Source organism: Kogia breviceps, chromosome 14 (assembly GCF_026419965.1).
Source record: "Kogia breviceps isolate mKogBre1 chromosome 14, mKogBre1 haplotype 1, whole genome shotgun sequence".
Classification (NCBI taxonomy): Eukaryota; Metazoa; Chordata; class Mammalia; order Artiodactyla; family Physeteridae; genus Kogia; species Kogia breviceps.
The window spans coordinates 65,831,574-65,844,041 of record NC_081323.1 but is presented as its reverse complement, the minus strand read 5'-3'; the positions used below and the strand labels follow the sequence as shown (position 1 = coordinate 65,844,041).

The following is a 12,468-nucleotide window of genomic DNA, read 5'->3' as shown; positions in this document are numbered from 1 at the left end:
ATGGGTACCATCAGATTATACTGCACCTAACAAGGTACAAGGGTAACTACTTCCCAAACTGCAGTATATTATAAGCTTTTGATCTCTGCCAATCTGATAGTGGAACATATCTCCCTGTAGCTTAACTTCCTTTTCTCTTTACGATGAGTGAAACTGAAAATCCTGCCATTTTTTGCGTTTAAAAGCAGTCAGGTTCTCCTCCTTAGGGGAAAAGTCATAGGCTTAAATACTTGTGATATTAAGTGGGACAGATCTGATCACCCCCGCCTGCCAATAGTGGCCCTGACCACAACTGTTGCTATTGGGTAACAACCTCCAACAGCTCCGGATCACCTTTCAGAGCTGATCCTTGCTGCAGTTCATGAGGCTTTCCACATTCAAGCCCAATCTGTTTCTTCTACAACTTCTCCCACCCTGTTTCCCAACGTGTCAACTCCACTATTCACTCAAATGAGGATTTATCAAGCCTGTGTCAGGCACTGCTCAAGGCACAGGAGATTCAGGAAGGCCATGGTCCCTGCCTTTACGGCATTCCCCAATTGCTAGTCAAATGAATGGTTCTTTGGGATATGTCTTGCTAGAAGCTCTTCTTGCATTGTCTTTCCACAGTAACAAACTCCTATTCATCCTTCAAAACCCAACTCAGATACCTCCTTCAAGAAGCCTTCTTCCTCACTCCCCAAACCATCAGGACACCCCCTGTACATTGCAATGATTTTCTCACATGTCTGTCAATACCTCTGTCCTGCAAGGACCATGCAAGGACCTCAGTGCCAGGACTGTGTGGTATTTACTTTTGACTCATCTCCTCCTCACCCAGCAGGTACCCAAAGGTTACTGAGTAAACAAATGGCCCAAACCATGTCTCCCCTCCCCAGCACTATTTCCTACTTTTTTAAAAATAATTTTTAAAATTAATTTATTTTTTATTATTTATTTATTTTTGGCTGCATTGGGTCTTCATTGCTGCATGCGGACTTTCTCTAGTTGCGGTGAGCGGGGGCTACTCTTTGTTGCGGTGTGCAGGCTTCTCATTGCAGTGGCTTCTCTTGTTGCGGAGCACAGGCTCTAGGCACGTGGGCTCAGTAGTTGTGGCACATGGGCTCAGTAGTTTTGGCTCCTGGGCTCTAGAGTGCAGGCTCAGTAGTTGTAGCACATGGGCTTAGCTGCTCTGCAGCACGTGGCATCTTCCCAGGCCAGGGCTCAAACCTGCGTCCCATGAATTGGCAGGCAGATTCTTAACCACTGCATCACCAGGAAGTCCCCCTACTTTGTTATTTAAAAAACAATCCAATTGGGAGATTGGGATTGACATATATACACTAATATGTATAAAATAGATAACTAATAAGAACCTACTGTATAAAAAAATAAATAAAATAAAATTCAAAAAAAAAACAAAAACAAAACCAAACAATCCGTCAAGGTAGAACCTGGCTATGACCCTGGCTTTCTGGTCTGATGGATGTGTATTAAAATTCAGGCCCTGACCTCATGTGAACCTGGGCAGGTCACTTAACTTCTCCAAGCCTCAATCTCCTTACCAGTGTGGTCAGGAAAACACACAGGCCTGGAAAAAGTATCAAATGGGCGCATCCTCTGCACCAGTTGGCATGGCCTAGGGTTGGTAAGTGATGGCTATTAGTTACAGACACAAATAATTAATAATAATCTCCACCACTAACCCCAGCACTGCCCAGAGTCAGGAAGCTTAAGAGACAAAGAAAAGTTCAAGTTAGGAAGTGAGCAAGAGGAGATTGGGGAGCATCTAAGGACACGGAACTCGGGAGAAGGAGAGGTCAGAGGAACGCTTAGCAAAGGAAGGGGTTTATTCTTCAGACAGTGGCTTCCTGCTAAAGCCAGGTGGCCAGCCCCGGCGGAGAGGGCAGAGGCAGGAAGGAGGCGGAAGGACGGGTGTGCGTGAAAAGAGGAAATCCGATTGTGACCGTGAACTTGCACCATCCCTGCTGCCACTACCGCCCGCCAACAGTGGCCCTGAGCACAACACTGTCACAGCACTGACGTAACAGGGTCAAAGGCCTCCTGCATGTCCCTCACTTGCCAGGAATTTGATGAATCCTCCGTGCAATCCCCTTGACATCCCCTGAAGACAGGCAGTGGGGCTCCGGCTATTTGCGGTTTCTGGGGGAAAGAGGAAATGCTGCAAGCCGCTCTTAAGGAAGAACGACTCACTGAGACTGCCCCGACCCCAGAGACGACAGCTAACCCCAGTCTTCCTCCTTAGGGGCTCTACCTCCAAACGCAGGGAGCTTCGGAAATCAAGCTGGTCGGACCACCGTTCCCTGCTTCTGCTAATGGAGCGTCCATCAGTCCAACTACTGGGAAACAAAATTCAGCTCCAGGAGTCTGGAAAACAGTCACCAGCACTGGCCCAGGCTCTGCACTTCCGGGAACCCGGCCCATGGAAATCTTAGAGAAAGGGCATCCCCTGATGCCCCCAACTGAGGCTTTTCTTCTCAGGATACCTTCGTCATCCATTTATGTCCCTGACATTCGAGGATCTGGGGAACAAGTCCAAGTCTGCTTGGCCCACAAGCTTTGGAAGTTCATACAATTTCTACTGTGTGGTGTCATGTCACACCCTTCTCTCTCAGAGGAATAATGACAACCAGCACATTCTGAGCACAGATGGGCCAGGCACATCACTCAGCCCTCAGAAGAGGCACTGCTGTTATCCCCATTTCACAGATGAGGAAATCGAGGCACCAGGAGATAAGGCATCTTCCCAAAGGCCATGCTGCAGTGGGTTAATGTTCTCCAAGCCCCACACACATTTTCCCTTCTCTGGCAACAGCTGCTGGCTCTTGTTCCTAAGCAAATCCTCTCATCAGCCACATGCTTGGGGCAAAGCTCCAGGGGTAGGTCCTCTTTAGTATCAGCCAATCAGCGAAGTCCTTTGCCCACGTGCTAGTGATTAGCTCCAGAATGGGCACTTGATCCCAGTCAATCCAATCTCTACAAGGACACATACTCTCTTGTCCCCAGTGACACAGAGTGAGGACGTGGGGTTGACAGGTGTCTCAGCCATTTATAAGGGAAGCACCAAGAGTTGGGAGTGGAGAAGAAGGGGTGGCACCACCAGGGCAAGTGTGAGAATGAAGCTGACATCGTGAAAGGCAGAGACGGAAGAAACTGATGCTTGGCGTTTTGTGGGCTGCTGGATCAAGCTTCACCTGCAGCCCACCCTCCCACTGGACTTTTCCAATAAATTCACTTTTACACAAGTTTGAAATAAATTTGCTCTCACTTACAATACAAAGCACCCTAGTAATACAAGTTCTGATCCACTACGTCAACTTTTATACAACAACATGATTCAGAACTTGACACGAGTGAATTTAGGGATACGACATTACTAGTAGCATACTGCTGGATAGGTCACTGTTCTTCTCTGAGGCTCAAAAAGCCCACTGGCAAAATGGAGCTACTATCTTCTCCTCCACAGGAGATCCTAAAAGCCCTAATAAATGTTGATTATTACTATTATTTATAACTGCCTCAGTTGACTTTTTGGAACCCACTTCTCTTCCTATTCTCTTTCCCCATCACCCCTCCTCCCCTCCCCAAAAGACTATCTGTCCCCTTGTCCCTTTTCTTACAGGTCCAATTTCCTTCTCTGTTCACTGTGTGACCTTTAGACAAGTTATTTAACCTCTTTGAGCCTTACCTATGACTAATGGCTAAGAATACCTATCTCCTAAAGCTATTCTACAGTTTAAATAAAGTTACATACATACAGCTCAGTGTCATAGCTTAACACTCAATAAAGGACTATTGTCACTAATCTTAATTCTTACATCAGTAATAAAAATAAATGAAGTTTATAGCATTATACTCTTAATACGACAATCTTATATTGTTATCGATAATAACACCACCTAGCTTTAACTGAGCACTAACTGTATGCCAGGTATTGCTTCCATGCACTTAATGTGAATTAACTCAATCTTCATGATCACCCAGAAAGGAGGTTCTGTTTTTATCCCCATTTGGTAGATGAGGAAATTGAGACACAGAGAAGTCAAACAATTTGCCTAAGATCACACAGCCTGTAAGGGATGAGGCTGGGGCTCAAACCTAGGAAGCCTGACTACTGAGCCACCCCACCACCCCTGACACCAACTCCTAGTGATGGGCAATATAAGAATTTTAACAGAGCTTTCTGGAGCACATGCCTTCACCCACAGGGAATCTGGGCCAAGAGGAAGATGGGAATCCCCAAAACACCACCAAATTCAGAACCAATTACCTGTATTAGTTTCCTACACTTGCTGCTACAAATTACCATAGATTTCGTGGTTTAAAATGACACAGACTTTTTCTCATCATATAGTTTCAGAGGTCAGAAATCTGAAATGGGTCTGACTGGGCTAAAATCAAGGTGCTTACAGGGCTGCAATCCTTCTGGAGAGGAGCGCCCAGGTACCAGGTGTCCCTTAGGCCAGAGCCTAAGGTCTCTGCAGGGCTGCCCCGACAGCCCCAGCCTGCCGACACAGCTTCACTTGGCCAGGGCCTGTGGAGACAATGGAAACGGTCCTGCCTGGACCCAGCTGGCCAACCTCGGCACAGGAGGGAAGCTGCAGAGAGGAGGATGGGCGGGGGATGTGATTATGAACTTGAACTGCTGCTCGGCATCACCAGCATCCGTGTGAGCAGAGTTGCTCTGACATTATTGAGTAATGAGGACCTACTGGTACCAGGCTGTTCCCCCAGGGCCTGAACATCCCATTTCCCATTCAATTGTCTCAATAACTTATAACCATCAGGCTTCTAAGGCTCAGTGGACAATTTTTTTTAATCTATTTATTTCTTTGTTTATTTTTGGCTGCGTTGGGTCTTCATTGCTGCACACAGGCTTTCTCTAGTTGCAGCGAGCAGGGGCTACTCTTCATTGCGGTGCACAGGCTTCTCACTGCGGTGGCTTCTCTTGTTGCGGAGCACGGGCTCTAGGTGCACGGGCTTCAGTAGTTGTGGCTCACAGGCTCTAGAGCTCAGGCTCAGTAGTTGTGGCACATGTGCTTAGTTGCTCCGTGGCATGTGGGATCCTGGACCAGGGCTCGAACCATGTCTCCTGCATTGGCAGGTGGATTCTTAACCACTGAGTCACCAGGGAAGTTCAATGGACAACTATTAGTCATGAGATTCCTATGTGCCAATACCATTCGGAGGTAAATAAGGTTTCTATTCTCAGTTTCATTCTATCACAAGAGGTAGATACTAAACAAATAAACAACTCTATGTATGTCTCCAGGCAACAAATGACCTGACGAAGAATCAAGGGAACACAGGATCATGGTGGGCACTGGGTGCTACTTTTATATCAGGGGGACAGGAAAGGCCTCTGAGCCAAGATGTCCTCGGAGTGAAGACGTGAAGCAAATGAAGAAATGTGTGCTACCTTCTACTATCTATGGAAAGCGAAAGAGTCAGTAAGGTTCTTAGTATCCTGTGCCAGGACTGATCTAAGGGCTTTACATCACAAACAACTCTAGGAGGCAGGGCTATAACTAAACCCATTTTACAGATACAGAAACTGAGGCTGAGTCACACAGCCTGCAAGCAGTAGGGACAGCCAAGAATTTGAATCCCAGTGCAGATGCCTCTATATACGGAGCAAACGTACTGTTTGCAATTTCTTATCATATGCATGTACTACTGTTCCCACTTAAAATTAGTATAAAAGAGTATATAGACGTTTGCCTAGGCAGGGAAATTTTCTTAGCAGGGGACAAGAACAACAAAAGCTAACATTTTTGTTAACATGAAGAGTGATTATCTCCAGGGGGTAGGGCTGAAGCTGGTGAGAGGAAGGCAACTACTAGTTTTTGTTTTATTATCTTTTGTACTGTTTGAATTTTTTTACTCCACATGTATTACCTCTAAAAAATAAAAAAAAAACAACACTAGTTCACACTTTAAATAAATAAATAGCAGCAGCAGGAGTTTAAGAGTAGAAATTTCTAAATGCTGAGCTAGGAATAAAGAGAGAGCACATATTTATTGGGTGCCTATCATAAAAGCACAGTGGCCACACCAGGCCCCGTGCTAAGTGTTTTCTAAGCGTGAGTCCATTTAAACTTCACAACAGACCTACAAAGTCGGGAATGTGAAAACTCCCCCTTTTCAGGTGAGGACTCTGAGGCCCAGGGAGTTTACAGAACTGGTTCAGGCTCACAGAGCCAGGAAGAGTCAGGCAACACGGGGATATGAACCCACAGAGTCTGTCTGACACTTGAGTTCTTAATTCCCGGCTCCACCACCCGTCAGCCAGGTGCTTGGAGCGCAAAGAGTTTTGCAAGGCCGGTGGCCCCACCGTCCCACCAGAGGCAGCTTGCAAGGCAACACTGTCCTCAGGCCTTGGGGATTCCAAGCTCATGGGCACAGAATGGAGAAGCAATGTGCTGACTCAGACACAGAACCTTCTACAGCATCCCTGACCTCCACCCAACAGATGCCAATAGCACACATCAGGTTTAATCCTCACAAAACACCCTAGGAGGCAGGTACTATATACTTAAACCTATTTTACAGTTTTCTTACAGAGAAAGAAACTGAGGTCACATAACCTGCAAGTGACATACACAGCCAGTTGTGACAGTTAAAATGTCTCCAGAGACTGTTAAATGTGCCCCTGGGGGGCAAAATTGCCCCCACTACCCTAGTGCAGTGGCCTTGCCAGGCCTTGGTTTCTTCATCTGTGAAATGAGACTAATTCCAGGTCCCACCTATTGTAGAGTGATCGGGAGGGTTAAATGAGATGACCCAAGAGGTTCCAGTTTCAGTTCCTGGCCAAGAGACTAATCAACAAACACAAGTGCAAGCTTTCATTCATTCATTCATTCACTCCATGATGCAATGAATACGTACTGAGTGCCTACTCCATGCCAAGCTCTGGGCTAATCATGGGGATATGGGAATAAACCAGGCGCAGACCCTGCCCTCTTAAGACTCACAGTCCATGGGCTTCCCTGGTGGCGCACAGGTTGAGAATCCGCCTGCCAATGCAGGGGTCACGGGTTCGTGCCCCGGTCCGGGAAGATCCCACATGCCGCGGAGCGGCTGGGCCCGTGAGCCATGGCCGCTGAGCCTGCACGTCCGGAGCCTGTGCTCCGCAACGGGAGAGGCCACGACAGTGAGAGGCCCGCATACCACAAAAAAAAAAAAAAAAAAAGACTCACAGTCCATTAAAGACAAAAGGTCACAAACCAAAACATAATTACAAAGGACAACACTTGCCATGAAGGGGAAGAGCAATGGGACAGAAAGTATCAGGGTGAGGAGCTGAGAGGATCAGGAACAGCCAGAGATCGGACGAAACGTACAGGGCAGGGGGAAGGGACCCAGGTGCCTGTCCACCTTTTCAGAAACGGAGAAGTAAGAGAGGGAGGGAGAGAAAGGAGAAAGGGAATAAAAGGAATACAAACAACAGCAATAGCCACAAAAGAGTGGGGACCCTGGAACCGGTGGGCCTGGGTTTAAATCTAGTCGCTGCTGCTCACTTGGCTCTTGACCTTCAGAAAATTAGCTCCTCTCTCCCACCCTGACCGCTCATCTGCAAAACAGGATTAATAATGGCACCAGTACTCGGACTGTGGGGGTGAGTGCTCAGCTTGTCTGGGGCGGCCTCATCGGTGGCAGGGGCTGGGATTGGGAGGGTAGAAGGTGCAAACCCTGGGGGCTGAAACTCAGACTAACAACAGCAATAACAGCAATAAGACAGCAGCTCTTACCGAGCCCTGACTGTAACGACAGGTTCCGTGTGCTGGGTTCAGTGTGCATCGTTCCATTTCATCATCATCACCGCCCTATGAGGTAGGTTCTGTCTTATTTCCACTTTACAGGGAGGGACACAGAGGCAACTGGAGGTGAGAAGACTTGTCGTAAGGTACCCGGGCAGCACCTGGCAGAGCCTGGATTCAAACCCAGAGAGGCTGGTTCCAGAGCCGGGGCCAACACCCCCAGCAAAGGAAAGAAGGAGATCTGCAGGACACAGCCAAAGACTGGGCCCACCGTGGTGGGGCAGGGGCGGATGTGGAGGCAACAGGCCGTCTACAAAGTCCATATGCAGAACCATCCCGGGTGCGAGATCCCCGGCGAAGGGGCAGCTCTGGAGCAAAGGGAAGCCGAGAAAAAGAATACTGGGAGGCCCAAGTTAGGTCAGGGGACCTGCTGGGCTTCTGGACATTAATCCTGTTTACAGAGGCAGCAGGGGGCCTCCACTACCCCACACAGTCCTGGAAGAGATCTGGGAGAGGCCTGAGGCCACAGCCCTGACACAGTGGTAGAGAAGGCAGTGGTGCCAGCATCACGCTGCGGGCAAAGCCGTGGCCCTCCTTCCCCCTCTGACTCACCAGAGCTAAGAATAAAGCCCAGAAACCTGGGGGGAGGGGCGGGGCAGCATCCAGGTCTTACCCCCAGCGCCCGGGAAGGCCCTGGCCATGCCCAGGAAAGAGCCCCAAATCTTCACCGAACCCTCCTGCCCAAGTTGCAGATTTGGATACTTTGGCGAGACAGGGACAGGAGTGACATGCAAAAGTAAGACTCTGCCTGAACAGGACTTAGAGAGCCAAGAAGAAAACAGCCACGGCTGCCCATCATAGGTGTTTTGAATGTCAGCAGCAGGCAGTCTGCTCCGACCTGCCCTGACCCCAGCCTGCCCAGTGAGCACATGCGCAAATTACACACTTGTCTTTGCACTCTCCATCCAGTCCTGACCCCTTTGCCGACTCCTCTCCTCTTATCAGACTCTGGAGCTTTACCAAATCCTCCATTTGGTCACGTTCCAGGGACCTGTCAGGGGTCAGGCATGTGCCAGGCACAGGAACATGTCTGGGGACACAGCAGTAAACAGGAGGGATAGCATCTAGCCATCCACTGAGCACTCTTGTAGGTGCTGAGGACCCAGCAGTGAACAGCAGGACAAAGGGCTGCCCTCCTGGATCTGACAGTCTAGTCTGATGAGAGGAGACAGAGAGTCAACTAGAAGAAATATATATCCATGCAAACTATGTATTATATTAAATATAGTGTGTGTGAGTGATGATTAAAAGGACTCAGAGAGGGGGGACTTCGCTGGTGGTCCAGTGGTTAAGACCCCACGCTCCCAAGGCAGGGGGCCCAGGTTCAATCCCTGGTCAGGGAACTAGATCCCACATGCATGCCACAACTAAGAAGCCCACATGCTGCAACTATGACCCAGCACAACCAAATAAATAAATATTTTTTTAAAATAAAAGGATGAGATAATAAAATTAAACAGAATTTATTTCAAAAAATAATAAAAGGACTCAGAGAGGGAATTCCCTGGTGGTCCGGTGGTTAGGACTCTGCGCTCCTGCTGCAGAGGGCGCAGGTTCGATCTCTGGTCTGGGAACTAAGATCCTGCAAGTTGAGTGAGCAGTGCAGCCAAAAAAAAAAAAAAAAAACCACCAAAAAACCACAACAAAAGGACTCAGAGAAGGGGGAAGGCCTTGCTGAGAAGGCGTGTGTGTGTAAAGGCTTGAAAGAAGCAAGTAAGTAAGCCAACTGGCCATTTGGGAAAAGAATCTGGGAGAAGAGCGCTCCAAGCAGAGGAAACAGCCAGTGCAAAGGCCCTGACGTAGGAACACGTCTGGCATTTGGGAGCAATAATAGAGAGGCCAATATGAACTCAAGAAAAATGGGAGATGCAGTCAGGGAGGAAGCTGGGAGCTGGGGAAGGACAGACTGTGCAGGACACACAGGCCATTGTCAGGATTCTGACTTTCACTCTGAATGGCATGGAGACTGGATCTGATGTGTCATCATCTGCTTTATGTTTTCAGATAGTGGTTCTCAACCAGAGGCAAGTTTTCCCCCAGGGGACATTTGACAAGGTCTGGAGACATTTTTAGTGTCACTCCTGGAGTGGGGCTGCGGGGTATGCTATGAGCATTTTGCAGGTAGGGGCCAAGGCTGCTGCTAAACGTCCACAATGCACAGGACAGCTGCCCATCGGAGGATGACTTGGCCCCAAATGTCAATAATGCTGAGGCTGAGAAACCCCATTTTAAGAGAATCCCTGCCCTTATCAAGGTTAGAGGCCCTATTCCCCAAACACACCCCTTATCAGGCAGATGGAGTTTCAGCTCCTCACCATGTGACACTGGGCAGCCACTAAGCCTCAGTTTCCACACCTGTAAAGTGGAAATACTAATGAGATGATGCAAACATGCACTCAATTAACCATGAGCCAGAGTCCACAGTAGGTGGTCAACAAATGTCACTGCCAGATCCACCTCTTGTTATGTCCCTTCCACATTTCCAGCCTCACCAAATGATTCTTTCACCCGAAAAAGACGTTCTGAGCCCCTACAATGTGCCAGGAACTGTGCTGGCCAGAGCCCCCCAAAATGTCCACATCCCAATCCCCAGAATGAGTGGGTGTTTTGCCTTACATGACAAAAAGGGACTGTGCAGATGTAATTAAGTTGAGGATCTTGAGATGGTAGACGATCCTGATTATCCAGGTGGGCCCCATGGACTCACAAGGGAATTACAAGGGAAAAGGGGTGGGGGGTGTGCTGTCAGACAAGGAGATGTGATGACCAAAGCAGAGGGGTCAGAGTGAGGTGTTGCCACGACTCAAGGAACATGGCTGGCCTCTAGAAGCTAGAAAAGGCAAGGAAATGGATTCTCCCCAAGAGCCTCCAGAAGGAACACAGCACCGCACCCTGGCCTTCTGACCTCCAGAACTAGAAGAGAATAAATCTGTGTTGCTTTAAGCCAGAAGTTTACAGTGATTTGTTACAGCAGCCATGGGAAACTCATATAGCACAGAGCCAGCAGGGCACAAGGACCAGCGGTGCCCCCAGCGAGCAGACGCTCCTGCAGGCCTCCATGCACTCGGGCAGGCCCTGGTCCCCACCTCATCCTGACCTGGTCCTGCTCTGAATCAAACTCGGCCTCCACAGCACATGCTCCCTGACGCCCTGGGTTCTGCTGGCCCAGGGGGCACTTCTGACACCTTCCTGAAGGACGGGCTCACCCTTGCCTCCCCCCTACAGGGGAGCTGCTTAGGAAACACTTTTGTATGATTTGGGGAGCGGGGAATGATGGAAAATATTAATCCATCTTTAAATTTCACTTTAACAGGCAACGCATGAGTCAAATTTAACTACGTATGTGTTATGTACATATGTGTGCAAAATACAAGGGCAAACAGTAAAAAGTTGCTCAGTCTCCCTCCTCCCCATAAGCCCATCCCCTCTGCACAGTCCCTACTGCCCGCCACTTGGGTGGCTGCCAAGCTTTTGCTATTCCAAACAATGACACAATGAATTCCCTTAGAAATTACTCCTTAAGCTAAAGAAAACACCACAGCCTGACCCGAAGACCAACAGGGCTTCACTTAATCGCTCGTAAGCCACGCAGGCGGAAAACAAGGTGGCCCAGGTTAAGTGTGATAACCTGGAGATACACAATGAGAGTCACCAAACTAAAGATAAACGGTGACCCAGGGATTCCTGTGGGAATGTAGTCCTTAAAACAGGACGAAATACACCCGAAGGAAATGCAATCACTCACCAAGAGGTATCCGTACCCCATGTTCACTGCAGCATTATTCACAACAGCCAAGACGTGGACACAAGCTAAGTGCCCATCAATGGACGAAAGGGTAAAGAAAATGTGATACACACACACATACATATACACGGTGAAATATTATTCAACCATAAATGAAGGAAATCCTGCATTTGTGACAACAGAGATAAACCCTGAGGGCATCATGCTGAGTGAAATGTCAGACAGAGAGAGACAAAATAGTGTTATGTTCTCACTCACATGTGGAATCCAAAAAAGCTGAACTCAACTAGAGAGAATGGTGGCTGCCAGGGGCTGGGGGTGGGGAAAGTGGGGAGATGCTGGTCAAAGGGTACAAACTTCCAGTTGTAAGATGAGATACTGTATTGTATGCTTGAAGATGGTTAAGAGAGTAGCTCTTAACAATTATCACCACAAAATGAAAGCAAAGAAAGTAATTAATGTGAGGGGATGGAAGTGGTAACTAACCGTATAGTAATCATTTCACAACATACATGTGTATCAAATGTGTTACAGCCTAAACTTACATATGTTGTACGTCAGTAATATCTCAATAAACCTGGGGGGGAAATCAGTAAATAAAGTAGTATGTAATTCCTGGAGGTATATATAGCTCTATAAATATTATAATATTATTATATAATGTTTAATTTTTAACAAAGTAAGAGAAAACACCTACACCTTCAATGTCCAATACAGTAACTCCCAGCTTCCTGGGGCTACTGGGCCCTTAGATGAGGCTAGTCCAAACTGAGATGTGCTAAAAAAAAAAAAAAAAAACACACACACCAGATTTAAAAGACTTAGGATGGAAAAAAAAAATACAAAATATCATTAATTACATGTTGAAATGATAATATTTTGCATACCCTGGGTTAAATAAAA

The 12,468-nt window shown here is 47.7% G+C and overlaps 1 protein-coding gene across 5 annotated transcripts in view; it reads right to left on the bottom strand.

The window, feature by feature from the left end:
* ABCC1 (ATP binding cassette subfamily C member 1 (ABCC1 blood group)) overlaps window positions 1-12,468 on the bottom strand; it is a 133,443-nt gene that overhangs the window by 98,748 nt on the left and 22,227 nt on the right. For 2 of the 5 annotated variants that reach the window (XM_059038296.2, XM_067012929.1), the window contains exon 1: window positions 7,752-8,274. The exons of 2 other annotated variants lie outside the window; for them this stretch is intronic. In XM_059038296.2, the coding sequence (XP_058894279.1) occupies window positions 7,752-7,808 (57 nt within the window). In that variant the 5' untranslated portion in view covers window positions 7,809-8,274. Of the gene's footprint in view, window positions 1-7,751; window positions 8,276-12,468 lie in introns of those variants that run through there. One more of the 5 variants, XR_010836499.1, reaches the window with a different exon arrangement.